The sequence below is a fragment of the Pelobates fuscus genome, chromosome 3, assembly GCF_036172605.1.
Source record: "Pelobates fuscus isolate aPelFus1 chromosome 3, aPelFus1.pri, whole genome shotgun sequence".
In the NCBI taxonomy this organism is placed as follows: domain Eukaryota; kingdom Metazoa; phylum Chordata; class Amphibia; order Anura; family Pelobatidae; genus Pelobates; species Pelobates fuscus.
Window position 1 is genome coordinate 22,742,269 of NC_086319.1, and position 23,332 is coordinate 22,765,600.

The 23,332-nt window shown below is 39.1% G+C and overlaps 1 protein-coding gene across 1 annotated transcript in view; it reads left to right on the forward strand.

The window, feature by feature from the left end:
* MOV10L1 (Mov10 like RNA helicase 1) overlaps positions 1 to 11,450 on the forward strand; it is a 69,434-nt gene extending 57,984 nt beyond the window's left edge. Inside the window, exons 19-26 of the mRNA XM_063446110.1 lie at positions 663 to 762; positions 850 to 1,014; positions 1,198 to 1,371; positions 2,425 to 2,574; positions 7,371 to 7,478; positions 8,639 to 8,779; positions 9,612 to 9,703; positions 11,285 to 11,450. Of these exons, the coding sequence (XP_063302180.1) occupies positions 663 to 762; positions 850 to 1,014; positions 1,198 to 1,371; positions 2,425 to 2,574; positions 7,371 to 7,478; positions 8,639 to 8,779; positions 9,612 to 9,703; positions 11,285 to 11,294 (940 nt within the window). The 3' untranslated portion in view covers positions 11,295 to 11,450. The remainder of the gene's footprint in view (positions 1 to 662; positions 763 to 849; positions 1,015 to 1,197; positions 1,372 to 2,424; positions 2,575 to 7,370; positions 7,479 to 8,638; positions 8,780 to 9,611; positions 9,704 to 11,284) is intronic.
* Positions 11,451 to 23,332: the final 11,882 nt, after the last annotated feature.

Below are 23,332 nucleotides of genomic sequence, written 5' to 3' on the forward strand. Positions count from 1 at the left end.
GGTTTCTCTGTATGAGAGTGAATGCAGTGCTTAAAAAGTGTGGGGTGTTTGTAATAAGTGTTAGCCAAGCTCCCTCAGCCTATTAATATTTACATTGATAATGCAGAAGTACAAATACCAGATTTGTCAGTGGACCTGAGGGAAGGATCTGCCATGGAGGGCCCCTTTTTTTTATTTTATTTATTACATAAAGCCAACAGACCTAAGGCAACTTGATCCATTGCAGCTTTGTTTGGCCATGTTACGAAGAGTGTTCCTATAACACAGAAAGTTGAACATTTTATAGTTAAAAGATTGTGTTTCAGAAGAGGAATAGACGTTAAGCAACGATATCCGCAAATATCTTGTTTTGTAAATTCTCAATGAAATATATATGTAACTTTCTGAACTTTTTCTTCATGGTTCTACATTTGGTTTTATTAGTAGTCGTTTCATAAATTGATAGTAATTTGATTCATCTGTAAAAATTAATTCCAGGCCAACAATCTAAAAGTGGAGCAGTCACCGTGGAAACCAATGGAATATTCCTACTGACGATTCAAATTTCTGAACTTTGCCCCATAATTGTTGTTATAACAGACTTTATTACTTGGAGTTATGTTAAATGATATTCCCTAATGGTGCATGAATGGATCTAAAGTATTGTTTTACCTCACCTGTAGGATTGGCCATTTCACACATGTGTTTGTGGATGAAGCTGGACAAGCCAGTGAACCAGAATGTCTCATACCTCTGGGGCTAATCTCAGAAGTCAGTGGGCAAGTACGTGTTTTAATCAAGTGTTCTTTGTTGTCCTTTATATACTTGTCCGTCTTGTTGTTCATACTGTTTTCGATCCTTTGTCTGCAGATTGTCCTTGCAGGTGATCCTATGCAGCTTGGGCCCATAATAAAGTCCAGAGTTGCATTGGTCTATGGCCTCGGTGTGTCCTTCTTGGAGAGGCTAATGTCTCTCCCATTGTATTCAAGAGATGAAGATACGTATGGGGCTTGTGGGAACTACAATCCATTGCTGGTGTGTATAGTAATAATGTGCTCTCTCTGTATAACATTAGTTTGTATGTGTTTGCAGCCTGTGGATCTTTGATTCTTAATGCCTATGACTCCCATCATCTAGTTCAAATGTGAGTTGTGATGCAGGTTTTCATTCTTCTAATTTGGTTTGCCACATACAGTGTGCCTTCATTGTGTTTGTCAGATCACAAAGCTGGTGAAGAATTATAGATCCCACGCTGCCTTGCTCCACCTGCCCTCCAAACTCTTCTACCACAAGGAACTGGAAGTCTGTGCTGATCCCAATGTAGTCAACAGGCTCACGAGGTGGGACAAGCTGCCTAACAAAGGTTTCCCTTTGATTTTCCACGGTGTGAGAGTAAGCATTATTCGTATGTATATTATACTGGTACATGCAAGAAAAGCTACATCTTTAATTGGTATTGAGTGGAAACTGTGGCAAAACAATATTACTCCAGTGTTCAGTGCATGTTAATACATGTACAGTGTGATATTTCTTTAAACCACAATTACCATTCATGAGCTTGAAAAATATCACTAAATAATTTACCAATTATCTATATGATTTACTCATTAGAAATAAAAAAAGCTTTCACTGCCCTGGGTTGTCATTGAGTGTTCCTTTTTGTACAAGTATTTTTGGCTGACAAAGGGTCACTCCAAGCACTATGATCACTTCAGTTATTTCAAGTGGTCCTGGTACTTGGAGTCTGTAAGTGCAGTGTTTCAGTAAAGTACTTTGCTACCGGAGGTGTAATATCCGTCAGCAGGGATAGTTGTGCTGGGGATGAATAACCAATGGCAGCACACGACCCTCAAGTCCTCCCTCAGCCTTGCATCTGGGACGGACCTCCTCTTGCAGCAAGGGTGGATGACGTCTCTGAAGACTGCAGGTAGAACTTGTCCTTGGTGTGATATCGCAGGTAAGTTGGTGCTTTTCTTTGTTTTTATGCACAGTTGGGGATTGCGCCAGCAAGTTATTCCGCAGTCTTTGGTTGAAGTAACTCTATAAAGGTTAAAGCAAGTTGTGTTACACTACTCAATATGATAACTACATTATAGCATACCCCATTTACCGAACATTTTCTCAATCTCAGAGCAATCCACAAATTCAGTAATACCTGTGTCTCTATTTTGCTGGCTTGGGTTTTTTTTGTTTTTTTTTTGTGAAACTTGTTTAAGATTATTGTAATTCTGCTTAATCTAGAGTCACTGTGAATTTAAAAAAAAAAAAAAACGGATTCCGATAATGTTTGTGATTTTAGTTGTATTTTAAGGGTAAAAATAATTGAATTGCTTTGAGGCCAGCCAGCAGACACAGTACAGTATGGCTAGAATCGATGGTAGTTTCAATAGGCTGCTGAATATTTTAGTAACTGTGATGTTAAATATATTTTTAAACCATTTTTAGGGGGTTGAAATGCGTGAAGGGAACAATCCATCTTGGTTCAATCCCTCGGAAGCCGTTCAAGTCATGCGATACTGCTGCATTCTCGCGAAACACATCACTACATCAGTGTCCCCTAAAGAGATTGGTGTAATCACACCATATCGGAAACAGGTACACACCCGCATCGTAATGTTTCTCTATGAAAATGAATTTGTACATTGGATCTGTCAGCCATTTACGATGTGTATAATTCAGTCCACTTCAGGATGGCTGCTGTTGTGGATAGTTTGCGTAGTGTGCTTCTAAGTGCTGCATGTTATGGGATGAAGAATTTAGGATTTCAGGGTGAAACCTGTTTTGTCAACGGAGGTACAGAGACCCCAAAGCTCCACTTTGCTCTAGCCATCATATCAACCGATACTTGTTACAATGGGCTCCTTGTAATTAACACTTGAGACTCCTTTTATTGTCCATCATATTTTCATGGTTCCATTTTTCTGTAATTCTCGTATAGTACTTTTCCGATCCCTCTAGTAATTCAGCTCTATCCTCCCAACAAACCCTGTGAATGTCCAGTAGCCTTAATGTAAATTTCCAACTGCTTCTATATTGGGGATCTTTTTGCTTCTTACAGCAGATCCCACCTTTCTGTCCTCCGCTAAGTTAGTTCATTAATGACCACTGGAGCTTCGTCAGTATTATTCCTCTGGGCAACCTTTGGCATTCCAGACGTAGTGGACTACATCTCCCCTGATGCTTTGCCAGCATTATAGCTGAATGAGCATTATGGCAGATGTAGTCCACAACAGCTGGAGTAATATAGGAACAGAGTGACTGAATCCACTCTCTCCTGAAGCAGACACACTGGCAATGAAGCCAGCATACTGACTGCATGGCCGAGGATTACCCTGCTTGACAAGGTGTTTCCTACAATAGTGTACCACCCACACACTCAAATCCTGACAGTCTTAACAGAACCTTCAAAGATGGAACCCTGTGGAGCTTACATCAGAATCTGAATTACCCGTGTCCTCACTATAGGTTCTTGGAGTTTCAAGCTTGCCTAATAGATGTCTTTTATTTTTCCCTTTTAAAAAAAAAAAATAAAAATCACTCCCCACTCTTGGTACAGTGCAGGATATTTCTATTTAGCCTTCACATTGGAGAGCCAACAATGTTTTAACCCCTTTTAGGATTGCTAAGATCCTTTCTACAGAGTCGAAACATTTCCAAGAATACACAATACAAAATATAGAGATAAAAAGATGGCGCTAAAAACAATAAAATATCTCAAATAAAACCAGTGCAAATGTTTGTGATTTACTGATATTAGTAAATTAAGTTATTTGTGCCATATATAAGAATGTTGCTGTATATGCTACAAGATATGCACCTGAGGAAGACCCATTGCACTGGTTCGAAACGCGTTGTGCTTTTTTTCTATTTTATTTCAGAATTGTTTAAATAAATATACCCATCTTTGATTTATTTTGGTGACCTGGTTCCTGATTTCCAATACAGAAGACTTTTGACACTTTCTGAGGGACCTGAATCCTTACATCCACATCTGATTGATGTACTTGCTACTATAGTTTAGAGCCAACTCAGAAAGGCTCTAAATATTGTGAGTTTTTCCAATAATTTTTTATTGGTATCTGTGTATTTATACAGTACCAATAACATGGTTAGCGGAGTACAGCTGTGTGCCCGCAGGTGACCGTATCGTTAGATGTGTCCTAATCCAGATAGTGGTCATTCTGTGGATTGTAACACCCAACATTTTCTGAGAATTGTTATTCATATTCTAAAGAATATTTAGAGCATTTTACCTCCAACAAACTTGGAGAACAGACAAACTCTTAACTTGTACCCCCTAAAGGGACTGTAATGACACAGCACTCCTAAAAATGCAGAGCTATTACATCGTCATCAGTCTTGGGGCACTAGGCATGTTTAATATGCCATTGGGACTCATTTATTTTAAATGGATACCTGAAGGGGTCCCTTCCTGTATGAGTAATTTATTAAAGGACCACTATAGGCACCAAGACCACTTCAGCTCAATGAAGTGGTCTGGGTGCCAGGTCCCTCTAGGGTTAACCCTGCGTGCTGTAAACATAGCAGTTTCAGAGAAACTGCTATGTTTACATATGGGTTAATCCAGCCTCTAGTGGCTGTCTCATTGACAGCCGCTATAGGCACTTCCGCGCTTCTCACTGTGATTTTCACAGTGAGAAGACGCCAGCATCCATAGGAAAGCATTGAGAATGCTTTCCTATGGACTGACTGAATGTGTGCGCGGCTCTTGCCGCGCATGCGCATTTAGCCGATGACGTAGGAAGGAGTCCCCAGCGCCGAGGGAGCCCGGCGCTGGAGAAAGGTGAGTGTTTAACCCCTTCATCCCCCTTCAGCCTGGTGGGAGGGGGGCCATGAGAGTGGGGGGAGCCTATTAATACTATAGTGCCAGGAAAATGAGTTTGTTTTCCTGGCACAATAGTTGTCCTTTAAATGGAAGTGTCAGTTGTTTTGTTCATTATGTGCTTTCTGAATCTTAAAGCATCACTGGAACATACATACCCCAGTCTGCCAGAGATTGGTGGGAGTTACACTCCAGGATTATTTGGCGATTGCAGCATTAAGTGATCTCCTCTCTCCACAACACATGCTCTATAATGATAGTGGCATGTGTGTAATTTGTCCTCTAAGACCGTTATTTGCATGTGCTCTTTCATGCTGACCGTTTATGTAGAAGGGCTGTTGGAACTAATAAAGTAATATTCAGTAAGTATTATTATACTAGGTCTACACCAGGGACCTGTGCTCGAGCACCGGGTAATAGAAGCAGTAAAACTGTGTCAAAGGAAATGTTCTTGCTTTTCTGGGAAGAGATGAACTCAAGACCTGGCATGAATTAGTATTTTGTGCTAAAATGAGTAGAATTCTTTATAGGTATCACGTTACAAGCATATTAAACCTTTTTGTTTGCTTACAAAAAACGCTGTGATCTGCCGTGTATACTGCGCTTAAGTCCCCGTAATTCGATTTTACTTGAAAAATATTTTCCTAATTTGTGGTTTATTGTAGAAGTAATTTAGCAGCATAGCTTCCCAAGTGACTATCTGTAGTTGAACAATAGTGATTTCTTTGCATACCATTACTCATACATGGTTATAAAATCACATCACTTAATAGTATGTGTGGTTATATATCCGTGGAAAGTACATAAATCATCCAGGGTTATTACTCTCTAAAATGTGACTTGTTAGGAATTCAGAGTAGGTTTAAATTATAGGACACAATAGCCCGTCTAATACATATCTGGCATGGCAAATTTTAAGTTTGGCTACTTTAGCTTGTAATCTGAAATTTTTATTGAATTACATGGTTTGATGAATTCTGTTGCACAGTAGGAGTTGATGCAGAGTGTTACTGTTATAGTCTGACAGCTTTATTCATAACAAATTGCTTGTTTGTTTACACGTGGTGTCCATGCCAGCCATTTTTGAGGGGTGTTTGTGTGTGTGTGTGTGGTCACACAGAGTGGTTGATGCGGCTCAGTCTTGCCAGACCACAGAGGTTGCATCACCGAAGCTACGCAGTCACAGTATGACGTGGGTGTGATAGAGGTTGACAGACATGTTACATAATCTCTGCACTCCTGTTCTGAATGGGCATGGAAGGGATGGCCAAAATACAGCTCGGATATTCTAGAAACGATAGGGGGCCTAGATTCTAGCACCCACAATGTAGGCACAAAGAGAAATCCCTACAATGAGGATGCCATGAAGATGGGGGACATAAGGGGAATTCCACATACTGAGCCTAAACGCACCCTGTCTTTACATGTAGAGATACTGACATTTATGTATTAAAAAAAATTAAAATGTAAAATAAATAAACTAGCAAGATTAAGTTGCTGAAGCATACAGCATCTCCTCAATGCAAACTGAAGATTGGAATATCGAATATCCATCACATGCCTGGACTTCAGAAGTTAAACACACAGGATTTGTGACTGTGATATCTAAATGTAAACACCTGCAACACTGTATTTGCTTCTACCTTGGAACCGAGTGCCTCCATTTTGGTTTTTAGTTGCTACGAGGTCTGCCCTTTTCTGTCATAAATGGAGTATCTGGAGAAGCAAAGCTGAGCCCTGGTTGTGCCTGGACTGAGCTGGCTTGTGGTGTCACTTGTGTTAAATCTTTAGTATACATTTTTAAAATAAAATGGAGCAGCACCTGGTTAAACATAAGGTTGGGACACATTGTAGGTGATTTTCAGAAAAGTGACCGTTCGCTTTTAACCATCTTGAGTAGGTTACCATAATAACGGGAAACTGATAGGAGTCACTTGGTTATTTTGGTAACCCTGTATTCGCATAGCTCTAGGCTTAACCCTTGAAGTACTGGAATTGGATATTTATTATATGTGCCATTCGTACTCTCCAATACAATCCCATAGTATCGGGTGCGGTGATTCTAGATACACCGCGTTAGAAAGTTTTAAATATAATAATATAACCAAACAATAATAATGATGATGATAATATCAAACAAGCAAGGAAAGGGGGGTGGGGTGGTGATATTAAAGTACTAGTAATCATCCAATACTATTTAAAAATGAAAACTTATAAATAATTTAAAGAAATTGTACAATGATAAGTATAACTGTACCATTGGTAGTGCCTTATTTAGCAAATATAATGCAGTGCAAAGTGAATTATTAATGATGATGATATGTAACAATGTTTGGTGACCAGTTGGGGGGAAATAGGATATTGATGCCTAATCTCTTTTTCCCAAATCGTCCAATCGAGTTGTAAGTTGGTATTCGCGTCTGATTGCAATCTTGTTATGTCTTAAGAAAGATTTAGACCTAAAGAGAAGTAGCCGATAATCTAATTTTGAAATGTGTTGCGAATTCTAAGAAATTGGCATTTCTTCTTATTGATATTATTTCTTCAGGGTGAGAAAATTAGAACACTGCTTCGAGCAGCAGAACTTTGGGACATAAAAGTTGGATCTGTTGAAGAGTTCCAGGGGCAGGAATTCCTGGTGATTATTATATCCATGGTATGTAAATGCATGCAGTCTCCTAGAATTCAATACCTTATATGTTAATCTTTGCAGGAAACCTACGCCTAGCACAGAATAACTGATAACGGTGATAGGAGGAAGATTTCATAATAAGAAGAGTCATTTACTAATCACCAAGGATTCTGGAGAATTGACAAAGGAATCGAAAGGGTTGGGGGGTGGGGGGGGGGGGGGGGGTCATACTGGGAAAAAGTCCAACTTCACTATTTTTTATAATATTGCTAATGCGGCCTAACGTTTGTTCTCCACAATGATAGATTAGTGATTATCACCTATTATCACAACAGCACTGTGGAGCCCAGCAAAGTAAAACGTGGGGACGACCTTCCAATTTTGAGAAAGATCTCTGAAGGCAAGATTGATGACCTAGGCAGTCGTTGGCCCATAAATGGTAAAAGAGACACTCTAGGCACCATGACCACCAAAGATTATTGCAGAGGTTGTGATAAACGTTATCTCTTGATTCAGTTAGTTTTGTCAAAAGGGGGGGAAAAACAGGCACCCAAAGCCTGGCACCTCTGTTGCTTTCAATTCCTCAATATAGTTGCACCATAACCACTATACTAATCTGCGGTGGCCATTGTGTTTAGCGTCACTTTGTAACGCTGGTGGGGATTATTCAAGCTAGATGCAAGTAGATCAAAATGTAGAAACCTAGTATAGAAATACATTGGCTGTGCTAAGGGAAGATTTGCCAAGTGTGTAAAATGTTACTAGTCCAAAGACTAGCCAGAATTGGGAAACCAGAGATTCATATCTCAGGTTTAGAAACACCAAATCAGCAGATCAGATAAACAAATCAAGACCGGTCATATGGAAAATTAACATACGGAACGGGTTTAGACCTAAAATAAAAAACTTCAATAGGGACTGAAGGTAATGTGGATTCGGTTTTTATGGTCAAATTTGTCTTTCAGTCTCCTGGCCAAAACTTTGAACAGCTGAGGACCTTCCTTAGCCTGCATTTTGAATGGAATTAACGTTTCTTATATTGCTGCTTTTAAGTTCTGTAATAGAAAGTGAAGATTTAAAGATCATGTGTCGATTGAGAATTGTTTAATATGTGATTTTTTTCATAAAATGTTTTTAAATGAAAACGTTTCATTGCTTTATTTGTTTTTGTTTTTTTTACAAAGGTGCGATCATGTGAAGATTCTCTTTATACAGATTCAAGATATTTATTGGGATTTTTGTCAAATCCTAAACGATTTAACGTTGCAACAACCAGACCAAAGGCGCTACTTATTGTACTGGGAAACCCCCACATCCTTGTCAGGGTGCGTGCACAAATACAATTATCTGTATTCATTGCAAAAATAGCTTCCAGTTCTGCCTGCTATATAATCCCTTTAAAGAACAGAACAGCCTTCATTAAGTAAATAACTAGATGCTGGACCTTCTGGTTTTCATTATCTGCAATATCTGATTTGGGACATACTAGAACAAACACTGGCAGCAGGATAACAATTTCATGGAGATAAAAAATGCCTGAAATAAACACAAGGGATGTTTAAATAGATTAAAGATTGCCCACCTCCTGAGCAATAAGACTTCATTTTGATGAAATGTCTATGTGAGCAGTTACGCTCTCGATTTACTTTATTCAGTGCATTCTTTAAATGCTCTCAATGTTTGTTTATTTGTTTCATGCTATAGATCATTATAAAGCGGCACTGAAATTTTAGCACAACCAAAATACCAACTGACCGCTATTGGCTTCTATTTGTGCTAAGAATGTAAAAAGTCTTTTTAGATTTGTTTTAATTTCCATTTGATGCTGAGCTTAATGGGGACAGCATGCAAACAATCTAACTTTTGCGGTGCTGTACGGGCACAGGCGCGCATGTGCTTTTGTTCAATTTCTTTGTAGATGCCGTAGCACATGTGAGCATGCCTGAGGCATCATGGGAAGCTTCGAAATGTAGATAGGATTTTTTTTTTTTTGTTCTGCTGTTTTATTAACCACAGTAAGTTCTGTAATTTAGTTTGGAATGAGGAGCTATCGCTCTCTCAGGAAAAGTGGGTGAACATTCCGTTTTTGTGAGGAATATCCTGAAACTGTGTATTACCTATGGGTTATTTAACTGATTCTATCTTCTTCTGAAATAGGATCCATGTATATGTGCTTTGCTTGAATACAGCCTAAAAAATGGAGCCTACACTGGCTGCAACCTTCCTCACGGCCTTGACTCTCTTCAACAGTGAGTAATCTGTCCAGGCAGTGTGAGAATTCGTGTTGTGTTGTACGAGCCCTTTTAAAAATAAAAAAAAAACTTCCATAATTTCCATTTTCACACCATCAAATAATTCGATATTGTTGTTTTTTTTGGAGGGAGATGGTATTTTAGTGTGGTCTGGGTCCACAAGAAAGCTGATTGTTTTTAGTATAAGTAATAGAATTAGGGTTTCTAAAATGGTGCTGTTTGCATCAATATATAGCTAGGGAGACCAAGAAACTTAAAATAGAGGTATGCACAATGTAACAAATGCCACATAAAAAAGGTTGTCATTTTGATTAAACTACTACAAAGTAACAAATATTGCACACCTGGGCAGAAAAGCACTCCGTGGCAGTCCAACCGTTGGACCTTTGTGGCAATGCATTATTGGATAACTTGGTGAAGTAGCAGATTTCACCGGTTGTCCAGCACGATACAGGTGAACCCGCTTGGGAAAAGCTTCCAATTCCAAGTGATTTTTTATTTTTAACATTTTTAAGCAAAAATTCAGTAATTTTTGGCAGTTATCCTTTATGTATTTTTTAATTGTCCTTAAATGTAATGAATATGTGTAATTGCTACATTTTCATATGGTGTTGATGGAGAGAAGCACTATTGCAATAGCAAAGTGATTCACAAAAAGTGACATTAAAAATAATTCATTCCCTTTGGCCAGTATGGGAAAGTAAATATAACATTTCATAAAGAATATAAACAATAGGGATTTAACCCTGAGCCACCTGACAACATTCTTTAGAGCATTTTAATGCTTTATATTGGATTTAATGAAAGATGGAAAGTACTGAGTCATAGTACTTGTTATATTCAGGATGTTTGCAGCCAGTAATGTACATTTGTTTATATCCTGTAAAAGTGTTTGTGTTCGTTTAAATGGGAACGGTCACATTGCAGGATTTTTAACATTCGGTTTATATATCTCTATACTTAACAAATATACATTTGTACGGTGTGGAAAATAACATGAAATGCAGAAATCCGCTCAACTTTATCTCCATCTTGGCTCCCTGTCAGGCATTGTTATAAGTTTTGCCTTGTCTGAGCTGGATTATGTCATTTGCTAAAATCTTTACTATAAATTTATTGATAATGAAGCACATCATAAAATGTTAACACTAGTTAGTGATTTTCACTGCCTTGTTCAATATGTCGAATTCCAGAGAATCTGCCGTTCCCTTTTGTGCAAAACATTAAACACCAAACTGATTAATCACCAAACTGATTATAAGAACTTTGCAACAATCTTGTTAAATGTAAAGTAAATAGCCGTGTTGGGAAAAATCTAAATGTGTTGAAAATATCCCCCCTCCCCAATGTAATTGCAAATTTTAGGCGAAAAATGCATATTTATACATTTAAAAATGTGCAATTATTGCGTTAACATTTAATTTCCAGTTTAGAGAATCGACAAAACGATCTGCTTTAAGAATTATTTGTACCCCATGAGCCGTATGAAACGTCTCATTCCATTCACTCCGTTTTTGTAACAAATTGTCCTTATTTCTCTAGCTAATTCCTCTATATTGTGTATTATTGTCCATACAGGTGCGATTAGTCTGAGCTCCTAACAACCTGGTTAAAGCTTTGTACTGAGACCGAAGCAGTCAATACAAACTAAGAGATGATACCAGCTCTTCGCATGCTGTAAGGGGAAGGGGTTTCCCTTAAAACTGGGCATGTTTTTTTTTCTTTTACTTATTCACAAGTTTATGTTTACAGATATTTGAACAAAAATAAAGGTATAGATCTTGCAATGTCTTCATATACTGTATAATACCAGTGTGCTTTTTCTTGGCTTTGCAAGACATGCAGTCAATTTAAAATAAATAAATGAAAAACATGTGTTTCCTCTTTAATTAGTTTTGTGATTTAAAATATATAGTTTTGGTATACTATCTGGCTTTTTGTCAGCAAGTCATGTCGTATTTTAATTTGTATTGTATTTAAACTAGGTATCTAGAGCACAGCTTCAGAGATCAAACTTCTCCCCAACTAGTCTAAGCTTCTCAATCAGTCTTTAAGCTGCACGAGGCATGTGATATACGCCTAGTCACTTTAATATTACAAACAGGGCATGCATTATAACTTATACACTCATGGTAAGAGTACAGGGCGTGTAATATTTACCTAGTCATTGTAACGTGCAGGGAATGCCGTCTAGAACTTAAATCTTGTATTTTCTAGAGCATATGTGTTGCAGATCTGTGTTAACATCCAAGTCTGTCCTCTCCTTGTGATTCATAAATGTTTTTGTTCTATAAATAATTGATGTAATGCCTTAATAAAGCATAATAAAAGTTAAATCTGCTGTATTGTATTTTATTTTTTTGTAGATTTTTTTATTTAGGTCTTGTTAGTTTAATGAATATAAACATCATTAGTTTATCCCTTTCCTATGTACAGTGCGGTGACATGGTGCTGGAAGACAGCATTCCGCTCCATGGTAGGAGTTCTGGGCACACTGTCTGTTTCAGGGCTCTTTTGTTCTGCATTTTAACCATTCAGATTGTGACTGCAGCTTTTGTTTTAACGGGTTTTAATAAATTATTGTGCATAAAGGCACTGCATGGGAAAAGCCAGCAGAATGCTTCGATGGGTCTGCTTACCTCTATATATTTATGCAGCTGTTGCCTGTCACACAGTAACCATATTTTTACCACTTTTCATATCTTTTAGCCTCGTCCCCTGAAATACGCTAGAACGTGCTTACATCCTCCCTGTACACTTTCTGGCATTTCATTGGCTTCTTTAATATGCTAATAATGGTGAAGCTCCATCATACCCCCAAGTAGCTGCCAAGTCCAGACAAGCCACAGCCATGGCCTATGCGAATATTTGCTGGTGTACTCCACTTTCATCTTAGGTCATTCTGAGATATACATATGTGAGTATTTATTTTGTATTAGCCCCAATACTTGGAGGCGGAAAAAAAGTGGAAAAATTGGGTTTTGCTGAACAACGTCTTCCGAAAATAAAATTTAGCTCAGGACCTTCAATACCTGTCCATGTGGTGGGGAAAAAAGGCACCTATTAGTTTGCTGCAATGTAAAAAATGGTTGCAATATTGCAAATTTTTTTGCAATGCCAATTTTGAGTTGTCAACGTGTTAGAATTAATTTTTATATATATATATATATATATATATATATATATATATATATATATATATATATATATATATACACACAAAAAATAGATTGGCAAGGCACTCCTCCTGGAGATTAATTTACAAAATCAAAATGCCTAGGTGCAATCCCGCGTTATATACAATAGAAAAAACGAGTAAAGGGAGCACACTAGGACTTCATTTCAAATTAGACAAAATTGTTTACTGTATCATGAAATAATACATGGTCTGTGAAAAGTACAAAAAAAATCGACTTTTCGACCCTCCTGGGGTCTTTATCAAGATCACAGTGATAGATTAATAACATATCAATATATACATATAAGTGAGAGAGAGCTTACCAATGAGGTGATCAGACAGCCGGCGGGCTGAAGAACCCGGAAGTGAGGAACCCACGTTTAAAAAAAGTCAAGGTTGAAAAAATAAATCATGACTATAAATTCCATCAGGTCTACCGCTGGTTAAGCGGTTCAGACTCCAATACACGTAATTTTGCTCCTAGATTTAGGACACGTATAAGAAAACCTGCTCTACAAACAGCGGACATTAGTTCGGGTGAATCAGCCTCAGATGGAGAAAAGAGGGCTGATTCTCAAGCAGAAAATCAGGCTACTTTTTTAAAGGAAGGAGAACACCTAAACGACCCACCACGATCAGCCAATGCCAGCGAACAAAACCGAAGAGATACAAGAGATATCTTAGGCGTGGACAAAAGGGTCACAAGAAATATAGGAGCCATGGGAAAACCTCCCAGACAACGGAGATAACATCTATATTCAATCTCTCAAAAAAGACCTTGGACCATAATCACATTTCGGTCCTACAAAAAGGACTTACGTTTATACCTGTTGACAAACCTAAGAAATTTGATATGGCTATCGATCTGTACAAATTACAAAGAACGTTATACAGCCACAAAGTAAGAAAAGATGAGTCCTACTAGTACATATATTTTTCCCAATCGGAATAAAAAAGATATTTATACGCTTAATCCTTCTATTAGGACTTTCATGCAAATTCTACGGCATGAGATAAACCCTATTGTGACAACACCACCCTATCATAGGGACAATCTGTCTAAGGATGAACATTCAACACTAAAGGATCTGATCCAATGGGAGACAATGGGACACAATGGGAGAAGAATCCCTATCCCTACTATTATAATTCGTCCGGCCGACAAAGGCGGTGCCGTTGTAATACAAACATACGACGACTATAGGAAAGAAATCATGCGACAGTTACATGATACTTCCACCTATTTCAAACTCACCTTTGGTCCAGTTGCAAAATTCCAAAAGAAAATTGAGAAACTGATTGATGAAGGATTATCACATCGTTATCTTGATGAGAACACTGCTAAATTTCTGTTTGTTAAACATCCGAAACATCCGGTTATGTATACTATACCGAAAATACATAAGGATTTGGAGCAGCCACCGGGTCGTCCACTTGTATCCGCCATGGGTGGATTAATTGAGCCGATTGCTCAGTTTATTGACCATCACATCAATAGCAGTGTAAGAAAACTTCCCACATGTTAAAATGATACACAACACTTCATCAGTCAGATACAGAATATAGACCTTACGGACAAAAATCATTTTGGCTACAATGGACGTCCAAAGCCTTTATACAATAATACCTAAAAAAGAAGGCATTGAAGTAATAGCTGGAATCTTGACCAACGACGACATGTACAATGGCCCCCACATTCCATATCTTATGGAATGGTTGGACATCGCTTTAACCTGTAACTACTTTAAATTTGAAGATATATTCTATTTACAAATCTCCGGGACAGCCATGGGTGCAGCCATGGCACCAGCTTATGCCGATGGTTTTATGTATTGGTTTGAAAAGAAATATATCTTACACGAATACCAACCACATATAATTAAATACCTTAGATATGTGGACGACATCTTCATAATCTGGGAAGGTACAATAACAACCCTCGAAAAGATGGTTCAGCAGATCAACATTCTACCAATTCCAGTAATGCTGACACTTAATTGGCATAAAAGTAGCATTGAATTTCTTGATGTTAAAGTATACAGGGAGGAAAATCAACTAGGCTTCACTTTATTTAGAAAAACTACTGATCGGAATACTTTACTGTCTGCTACTAGCTTCCATCCTCAACATGTCAAGGACTCACTGCCTATTTCACAATTGCTTAGGGTTATTAGCTACAACAGTAACCCGGTCAATTGTGAACACCAGCTCCAAGAAGTTTGGGATCGTTTTCTAGCAAGAGGTTTTCACCATCGGGCCCTTGATATTGCAAAAAAGCCTGGAATAAATTTAACCAAACCAGCATAATGAATTCCAACACAAAGAAAAATATCTTTCTAACACTCACGTTCAACACAGCAACTCCATTCCTTAAAAAGTGTATACACAAACATATTTTCCAGGTAGACCAGAACCTTCCTGATAGGTTTAAAGCTAATCCTGTTATCAGTTACAGGCGTAATCGCAACCTGAGGGACCTACTGGTAAAAAATGATCCTCGACAGTGCTATGCTAAGACGCCCAAAATCCCAAAAAAGGGCTGTTATAAATGCAGTGGCTGCGTTACATGCAGCCACATGCTGACCGGAGCTACATTTGCCCATCCACACAATGGGAGAAGAATCCCTATCAATCACTATATCTCGTGTGTGACTACACACGTGGTATATATGATCATATGTCCTTGTGGACTATCATATGGCGGGAAGACCGACATGACTTTAAGAGATCGGATTAGGGGACATCGCTCGGGGATTACAACAGCCTTTAGAGATCAAAGAACTGACAAACCGGTTGCCAAGCACTTCTTAGCAACACAACATCATCTGCCTACTCTCCGATTTATAGCCATCGATCATGTTCCAATTCCACCAAGAGGAGGTGATAGATCTAAGCTACTACTACAACGTGAAGCCTACTGGATTCATCATTTAAATACAGTGACTCCGAAAGGACTAAATGAGAGAGTTGTTCTCTCGATGTTCCTTTAAAGCTATTATTTTGTATCCATGAGATCTAGCATTTTTATGAATGGCCTTTATACATTACAGATAATCGAATCTACCTGCATATGCTATATTACATTTAGCGCACAGAATACTCTTTTAGCTAGTTCCTTTTCTCGGTTTCCTTATTTGCTATAGATCATTTTGACCAATAAAGGCTGGACTGGGTCGACGCCATGTTAAATTCAGTATTACTTCTTAGAATTCCTGAAAGTACATAGTTACTGTGATTAGTAATATGAATATTGACTTAAAAATGGCAAGTTCGACTTCTGTCCATACTGGTCATTAAAATTATTTAAAAACATTGTTTAGATGCTCCGCCTCTAATAGAAATATTATATAATACACTTACATAATATAGTCTAAGATTGTTACATCTAACTATTGTGTGTATATATATATATGTGTGTGTATATATATATATATAGTATTGTATAATATACATTGTTTCTTGAATCTTACTCCACCGTGCCCTAGATATCAAATGATCTGTTATTATTATTTGTTTCACTTTATTTTCTCACATTTGCACCACGATAAATTGTTCAGTGCACTGAAGTACACACTTTTTTACTAACAGATCTACTTTATCTCTGGTGATGGGAGTGAGACTCTATCCTTCATATGCTATACCCGGCATGTACTACTGATACTCCATTCTCTTTGGAATTAGTACATATATTATTTGTTAGGTTGCCTAGCAACCCGATCACATGCACGTTTACGTACGTCACATGCACGCTCCCACGTGGGTTCCTCACTTCCCGGGTTCTTCAGCCCGCCGGCTGTCTGATCACCTCATTGGTAAGCTCTATCTCACTTATATGTATATATTGATATGGTTATTAATCTATCACTGTGATCTTGATAAAGACCCTAGGAGGGTCGAAACGTCTTTTTTGTTTGTACTTTTCACAGACCATGTATTATTTCATGATACAGTAAACAATGTTGTCTCATTTGAAATGAAGTGCTAGTGTTCTCTCTTTACTCGTTTTTTTCTATTATATATAAATTCTCTCAAACTACGTGACTTTAACTGATTTAAAGTGGTTGTGGTGCCTGGAGTCCATATGTGCAGTGTTTCAATATTTAACACCTTTACTATTGGGGGTGTAACTGCACCTCTATCACTGTCATCAGCCAGCCCAGAACTAGAGTAATGTCAATTCTCTGCATAATCAATGGCTTTGGAAGAGGTGAGTGGGTCGTCAGTTGCCCGTGCCCCCCCTCACTTTTCATGAGAAAAATAAGTGACTGTGCGTTGGTTTGCAAAAACAAACTGTTATGGTCATCTTCTCCCAACTGTGTTTTGCGGAAGAAGCAGGTGTGGGCCACACAGGGCAAAATCAATACAATGAAAAGCATTTTAAAAATGGGGACCAACAGAAGGCAGAATTATCTCAATTTGTAAAGAGATTTTTTTTTTTTAAAAAAACTGAAAGACAAGTCTTGACAACCCACTCACCCCTGCCACCCCAAGAAGAACAAAGCTTTTCCATACAGTCAGTCTGTAGTGTGTAGTGACTTTCAGTGTGAGAAATAAATTAAAACAAACCGTGCCCTACCAGCTTTCCCCAACTGCATCTGTGAAGGTAGCTGTCAGGGACCAGGAACCAGACAGAGACTGAACTAGATGCAAACACACCTTTATTAATAAATAACAAATAATAAACAAAAGCAAAGTCCAGGAATCAAGCAGGGGTCAGTCACCAGAGCGGGTAGTCAGACAAGCCAGGATCAGGAGCACGGAGAGCAGCAAAGTCAGGAACAAGGCCGGAGTCAGGAACCAGGAACAAACAGGAAACACAGGAACAAAGAGACTTCTGGGGGACAGGAAACCACGCAAGGGCAAGGAGGTTCTGGGATTTGCTGCTTAAATAGGCAGAACTGATTAGCAGCAGGGTTGATTACTGCACACAGGTGAGTAACCGTGGCAACAAGCAGAAGGAGCTCATAGTAATTGCAGCTGAAAACTCATTCACTGAAACAGAAAGGGTTGCTGTTTAAAACAGCAAAGAAACCCTGACAGTAGCAGACTTAGCCACTCCCAGGGCTGTATTTTCTAGCAAGGCATTTGCTTTGGGCGGCACTTGCCGATGGGGGCGGGGGGGGGAAAAAACTGCCCCAAGCTCCCTGACATATGCCTTATTAGCCGTGTGTCCCGAGGGAGGCCCAAGAGCTGGCAGGGAAAGAGATAATCCACTCAAGCACTCCCAAGGAGAGGGAGGCTGGGTGGATAAAAAAATATATATAATTTGTTAGTGTGTAAGTATGTGTGTCTGTCAAGGAGTGTGAACTTTGTGTTGGGTGAACAGTGTGTTTATGTCAGTGTATGCATCAGTGAGGGTGTCTGTCAAAGTGTGGGTTGGTCTTAAACAGGAAGAGGTGTCACCTTGACAGGAAGGTGTGGGACAGATTTAGATTGGGGGTGTTCAGGGCTGGCCTTAGGGGTGTGCGAGCTGTGCGGCCGCACAGGGCGCCATGGAGCAGGAGGCGCCCTGCGGCCGACAGCTCACACATGGCCGGACGGAATTTAAAAAATATATATATTTGGGGCGGGGCTAAAAGCGCCAGATAATTGCTGCAGGGGAAGGAGGAAGGAGTCCCTGCTTCCCCACCAAACAGTCTCCAGGAGCTGCACTGCCTCCACAATGAACTCCACAGGTAACTGTGTGATTGTCAGTGTGTGTGTGACTGTCTGCCTGTGTGTGTGTCTGTGGATGTATGACTGTCTGCCTCTGTGTGTGTATGGCCGTCTGACTCTGTGTGTGTGTGTGTGTGTCTGTCTGTCTGTACCTGTGTATGTGACTATCTGCCTGCGACTGTATGCATGTGGTGGATTTGACCGTGTATATGTATAACTGTGTGCACATAATTGCAAAAATATACATCTGCATTCACAAATCCTTAAATGAATTTTTTTATCTGAATTAAATAACCATCACAAAAGCCAATAAACTCAGCACAAATACCACATACAACCAATACACGCATATCACACATTGTTAATACACCCATTACAAATATCAGACACAGCCAACACATAGCATACATATCACAGACAGTCATCACACCTACTATCACATACACAGAGAACACAAACATTACATCATACATGGATGACTGGGGGGGGGGGGCGCTGTGAAGATTTTTCGCACAGGGCGCCTAAGGCCGGCCCTGGGGGTGTTGCCTGAGTTTTGTCATGGCTAGGGAAGCACAAAACCAAAATGCACCACTGACCACTCTGGAAGACACAGCCAGGTAAGGTGAGTCCAAACCACTATAATTAGACATTAAAACAATCACCACATTTTAGAATACTTTATATTTTGAGTCTATCTCCCATTATTTTATTAAAAGTCCCCACTTTTATTTTACAGGCCCCATTCCCATTAAATATGCTCATCCTAGAGCCCCAGTTGCTAGTTATCTATTAGTAGTTAAGTTCCTACCTGCTGCATGGCAGATGTTTGTTTAACCCCTTAAGGACGGCGGGCGTTCTATGCCGTCCTTAAAGGACCACTATAGGCACCCAGACCACTTCAGCTTAATGAAGTGGTCTGGGTGCCTGGTCCAGCTAGGTTTAACCCTTTTTTCTGTAAACATAGCAGTTTCAGAGAAACTGCTATGTTTGCAATAGGGTTAATCCAGCCTCTAGTGGCTGTCTCATTGACAGCCGCTAGAGGCGCTTCTCACTGTGATTTTCACAGTGAGAAGACGCAAGCATCTATAGGAAAGCATTGAGAATGCATTCCTATGGACTGGTTGAATGCGCGCACAGCTCTTGCCGCGCATGCACATTCAGCCGATGACGGAAGAAGAGGGAGGAGAGTGCTGGAAAAAAGGTAAGCAATTAACCCCTTCCTCCCCTCTCAGCGCCATAGGAGTGGGTCCCTGAGGGTGGGGGCACCCTCAGGGCACTATAGTGCCAGGAAAACTAGTGTGTTTTCCTGGCACTATAGTGGTCCTTTAAGGAAGCGGCTCTAAACGCCGCAGGGCGGCATAGAACGCCCACACTGTCCTTTCTACTTACCCAGTCGCCAGCGATCGTGGTATGGGGACTCGCCTGGAGCCCAGGGAGTCCCTCTTCGGCCCCCCTGGGCCATGTGATCGCGAGGAACTCGCGATCACATGGACGGCATAGCCAGCAGGGGGAGTGCCTGTAATGACAGGTACTCCCCCTGCTGTCTGAAAAAAAACTAAAAACTTTAAAACAGTGTAAAATGAAATAATATATACTTAGATCATATATATATATATATATATATTTATTTATTATATATATGATCTAAGTGTATATATACATATATGTATATATATATAATTATAAATGTATATTATCAAAATACACGTACAATGATATTGATTAAATATATATATAATTTTCATTATATATTTATATATAAATATATCTGTAAATACGTTAAAAAAATGTAATAAAAAATGTGTACATTCGTTCTAACTGTATTTTAAAATATATATATATATATATATATATATATATCAAAATACATGTAGAACAAAATAATATATACTGTATATACTCGAGTATAAGACGAGTTTTTCAGCACATTTTTTGTGCTGAAAAACCCCCACTCGTCTTATACTCGAGTCAATTGTCTGTATTATGGCAACTTGCATTGCCATAATACAGACAAGGACCGGGGGCTGGCAGAGAGCTGTAACTTACCTTTCCTGCAGCTCCTGTCAGCTCCCTTCTCTCTCCTCCGGTCCGTGCAGCTCCCTCTGCAAGTCTCCGGAGGAGAGAGAAGGGAGATGACAGGAGCTGTAGGAAAGGTAAGTTACAGCTCTCTGCCAGCCCCCCTCCTACACAGTGCACATCACTGGACCACCAGGGAGTGAGAGCCCCCCTCCCTGGCCAGCTAACAAGCAGGGAGGGGGGCCGAAAAAAATAAAATAAAAAATATTAATAATAAAAAATAAAAAAAATAATATAAGAAAAAAATATTAAAATAATAATAATTAAATAATAATAAAAAAAATGCCCACCCCGCCACCAATGCTCTGCATCACACACACACACTATTCATACACACACTGCATTCATTATATACACACACTGTAAATAAACAATTAATATAATTTTTTTAGGATCTAATTTTATTTAGAAATTTACCAGTAGCTGCTGCATTTCCCACCCTAGTCTTATACTCGAGTCAATAAGTTTTCCCAGTTTTTTTGGGTAAAATTAGGGGCCTCGGCTTATATTCGGGTCGGCTTATACTCGAGTATATACGGTATATATCTATATACACTTTTTACTTTAAACTTTTGCTGCAATAAAGAAGCACTATTTTTGAACCATATCAAGTCCTGTGAGTGCTTTCCTACAAGGTATTCTATATACATAAGTATATACGTATATATCACTATATATATATATATATATATATATATATATATATATATATATAAATAAAACAAATTAAAAATGATATACATATATTTATATACACACACATGTATATATTTATGTAATAACTTTACATAATTAGGTAATTTTATTAATTACAATTAGCCAGCCTGACAACCCAGGCCAAAAGTCATGGGAATTTAATTTGCTAGCACTATATTTAACCCTGTAACTTTCCTAGACACCATAAAACCTGTATATGGGGGGTACTGTTTTACTCGGAAGACTTAGCTGAACACAAATATTAGTGTTTCAAAACAGTAACGTATTACGACAACGATATTGTCAGTGAAAGTGACATTTTTTGCATTTTTCACACCCAAATGGCACTTACGCAGACAATATAATTGTTGTGATACGTTTTACAGTTTTAAAACACTAATATTTGTGTCCAGCGACGTCTCCCGAGTATAACAGTAGCCCTCATGTACAGGTTTTATGGTGTTTTCAAAAGGTAAAGAGTCAAATATAAGGCTTGCGTTTTAGTTGTTTCACATTGAAATTCGCCAGATTGATTACGTTGCCTTTGAGACCGTACGGTAGCCCAGGAATGAGAATTACCATTTGCAAAAGTAGACAACCCAAGGTATTGCAAATAGGGTATGCCCAGTCTTTTTTAGTAGCCACTTAGTCACAAACAATTGCTAAGGGTGTTTCACTATTTCATTAATTGTGCTGCCCACAGGTAAATAATTCAAATGGCCAATAGCAAGTGAGTGATAATTTGAAAATTATTTAGTTGCAAATGTTGTTAAAGTCTGCAAGTCTTTTAGCCCCTGAATGTGAATGTGGGCAGTCTAGCAGCACTTTTGAGAGCAACCTTGTAGCATTAGTGATGTATTGTTTGTTGCACTCATGGTGATGATGGATGGCGGGTTTAAAATTTAAATTTCTATGCTACTAGCTAGACATTAACCCCTTAAGGACACATGACATGTTTGGTCCTTAAGGGGTTAAAACTTACTCGCCGGTTTGGAGGTGCTATATGCACAATCACCAGGTGCGAATTGCTGCTTCTGCCATTTTATTTACATATGTGGGCTGTGTTTGTGTATTTCTTGGAATTCTTTTTAAATACAAGCATTACAAATGATCAAGAAAAATAGTCTACCACATGGGTGAGTCATATACACTGCGAAACCTACATTGAACCCAAGCAAATATAAAATATTATGCAACAGATGCAAGACACAAAGCGGATCTGTCACTTTTAAAGGGTCTTTGCATATTGTCCCAAAGATCCCCAAAAGTGACAGGTGCAGGGTAGACCCAAGCTAAGTAAAGTTTTACTTACTCCAAGGTGTCACTTGCAGCCTCCACCTTGTGGAACCTCTTCAGTTGCTGGCACTTTTTTCATTTGCCAGGAGCTGTAACAGTGCTGTATCTAGCAAGAGGCTAACCAGGCATTTGCCTCTCTGGCAGATGCCTAGTCAGCCTCTCTTCCTGAGGGACTCAAGAAGTGGCAGGCTGGCATCTCTCCTATTTGCACACAGGCAGCGAGGGAGCTCTCCTGAGCTCTTCCTGCTCAGCTCCCTTGCGCGCACCGCAGTGATGCCGGAGCCAAGCTATGGCGTCACTCCGGCCCCAGCATCACTGAAAGGCGCAGGAGGATCAGAGCTCCACTGTTCGAATGTCTGTGCCTACCTGCCTCACAAGACCCCAGGGAAGAATCAACTCCAGCTACCAAATGTAGGGAGGCTGGATTGATTTGACAGAGGGGGAAAAAAAAACACAAATTAAGGGTGTGTGTGTGTGTGTGTGTGTGTGTGTATGTCTGACACTGAGTGTATTAATCTGTCAGTGACTATGTTTGTCAGTGTGTATCTGTCAGTAAGTATGTCTCATTGTGTGTGGGGGTCTCTGACACAGAGTGTGTGCATGTCTATCAGTGAATGTGGGTCTGTCGGTGAGTGTGTGTAACTGTGAATGTGTGTCTGTCGGTGAGTGTAACTGTGAATGTGTTTGTTTCAGTGAAAGTGTGTTGGTTAAACAATGTGTGTGAC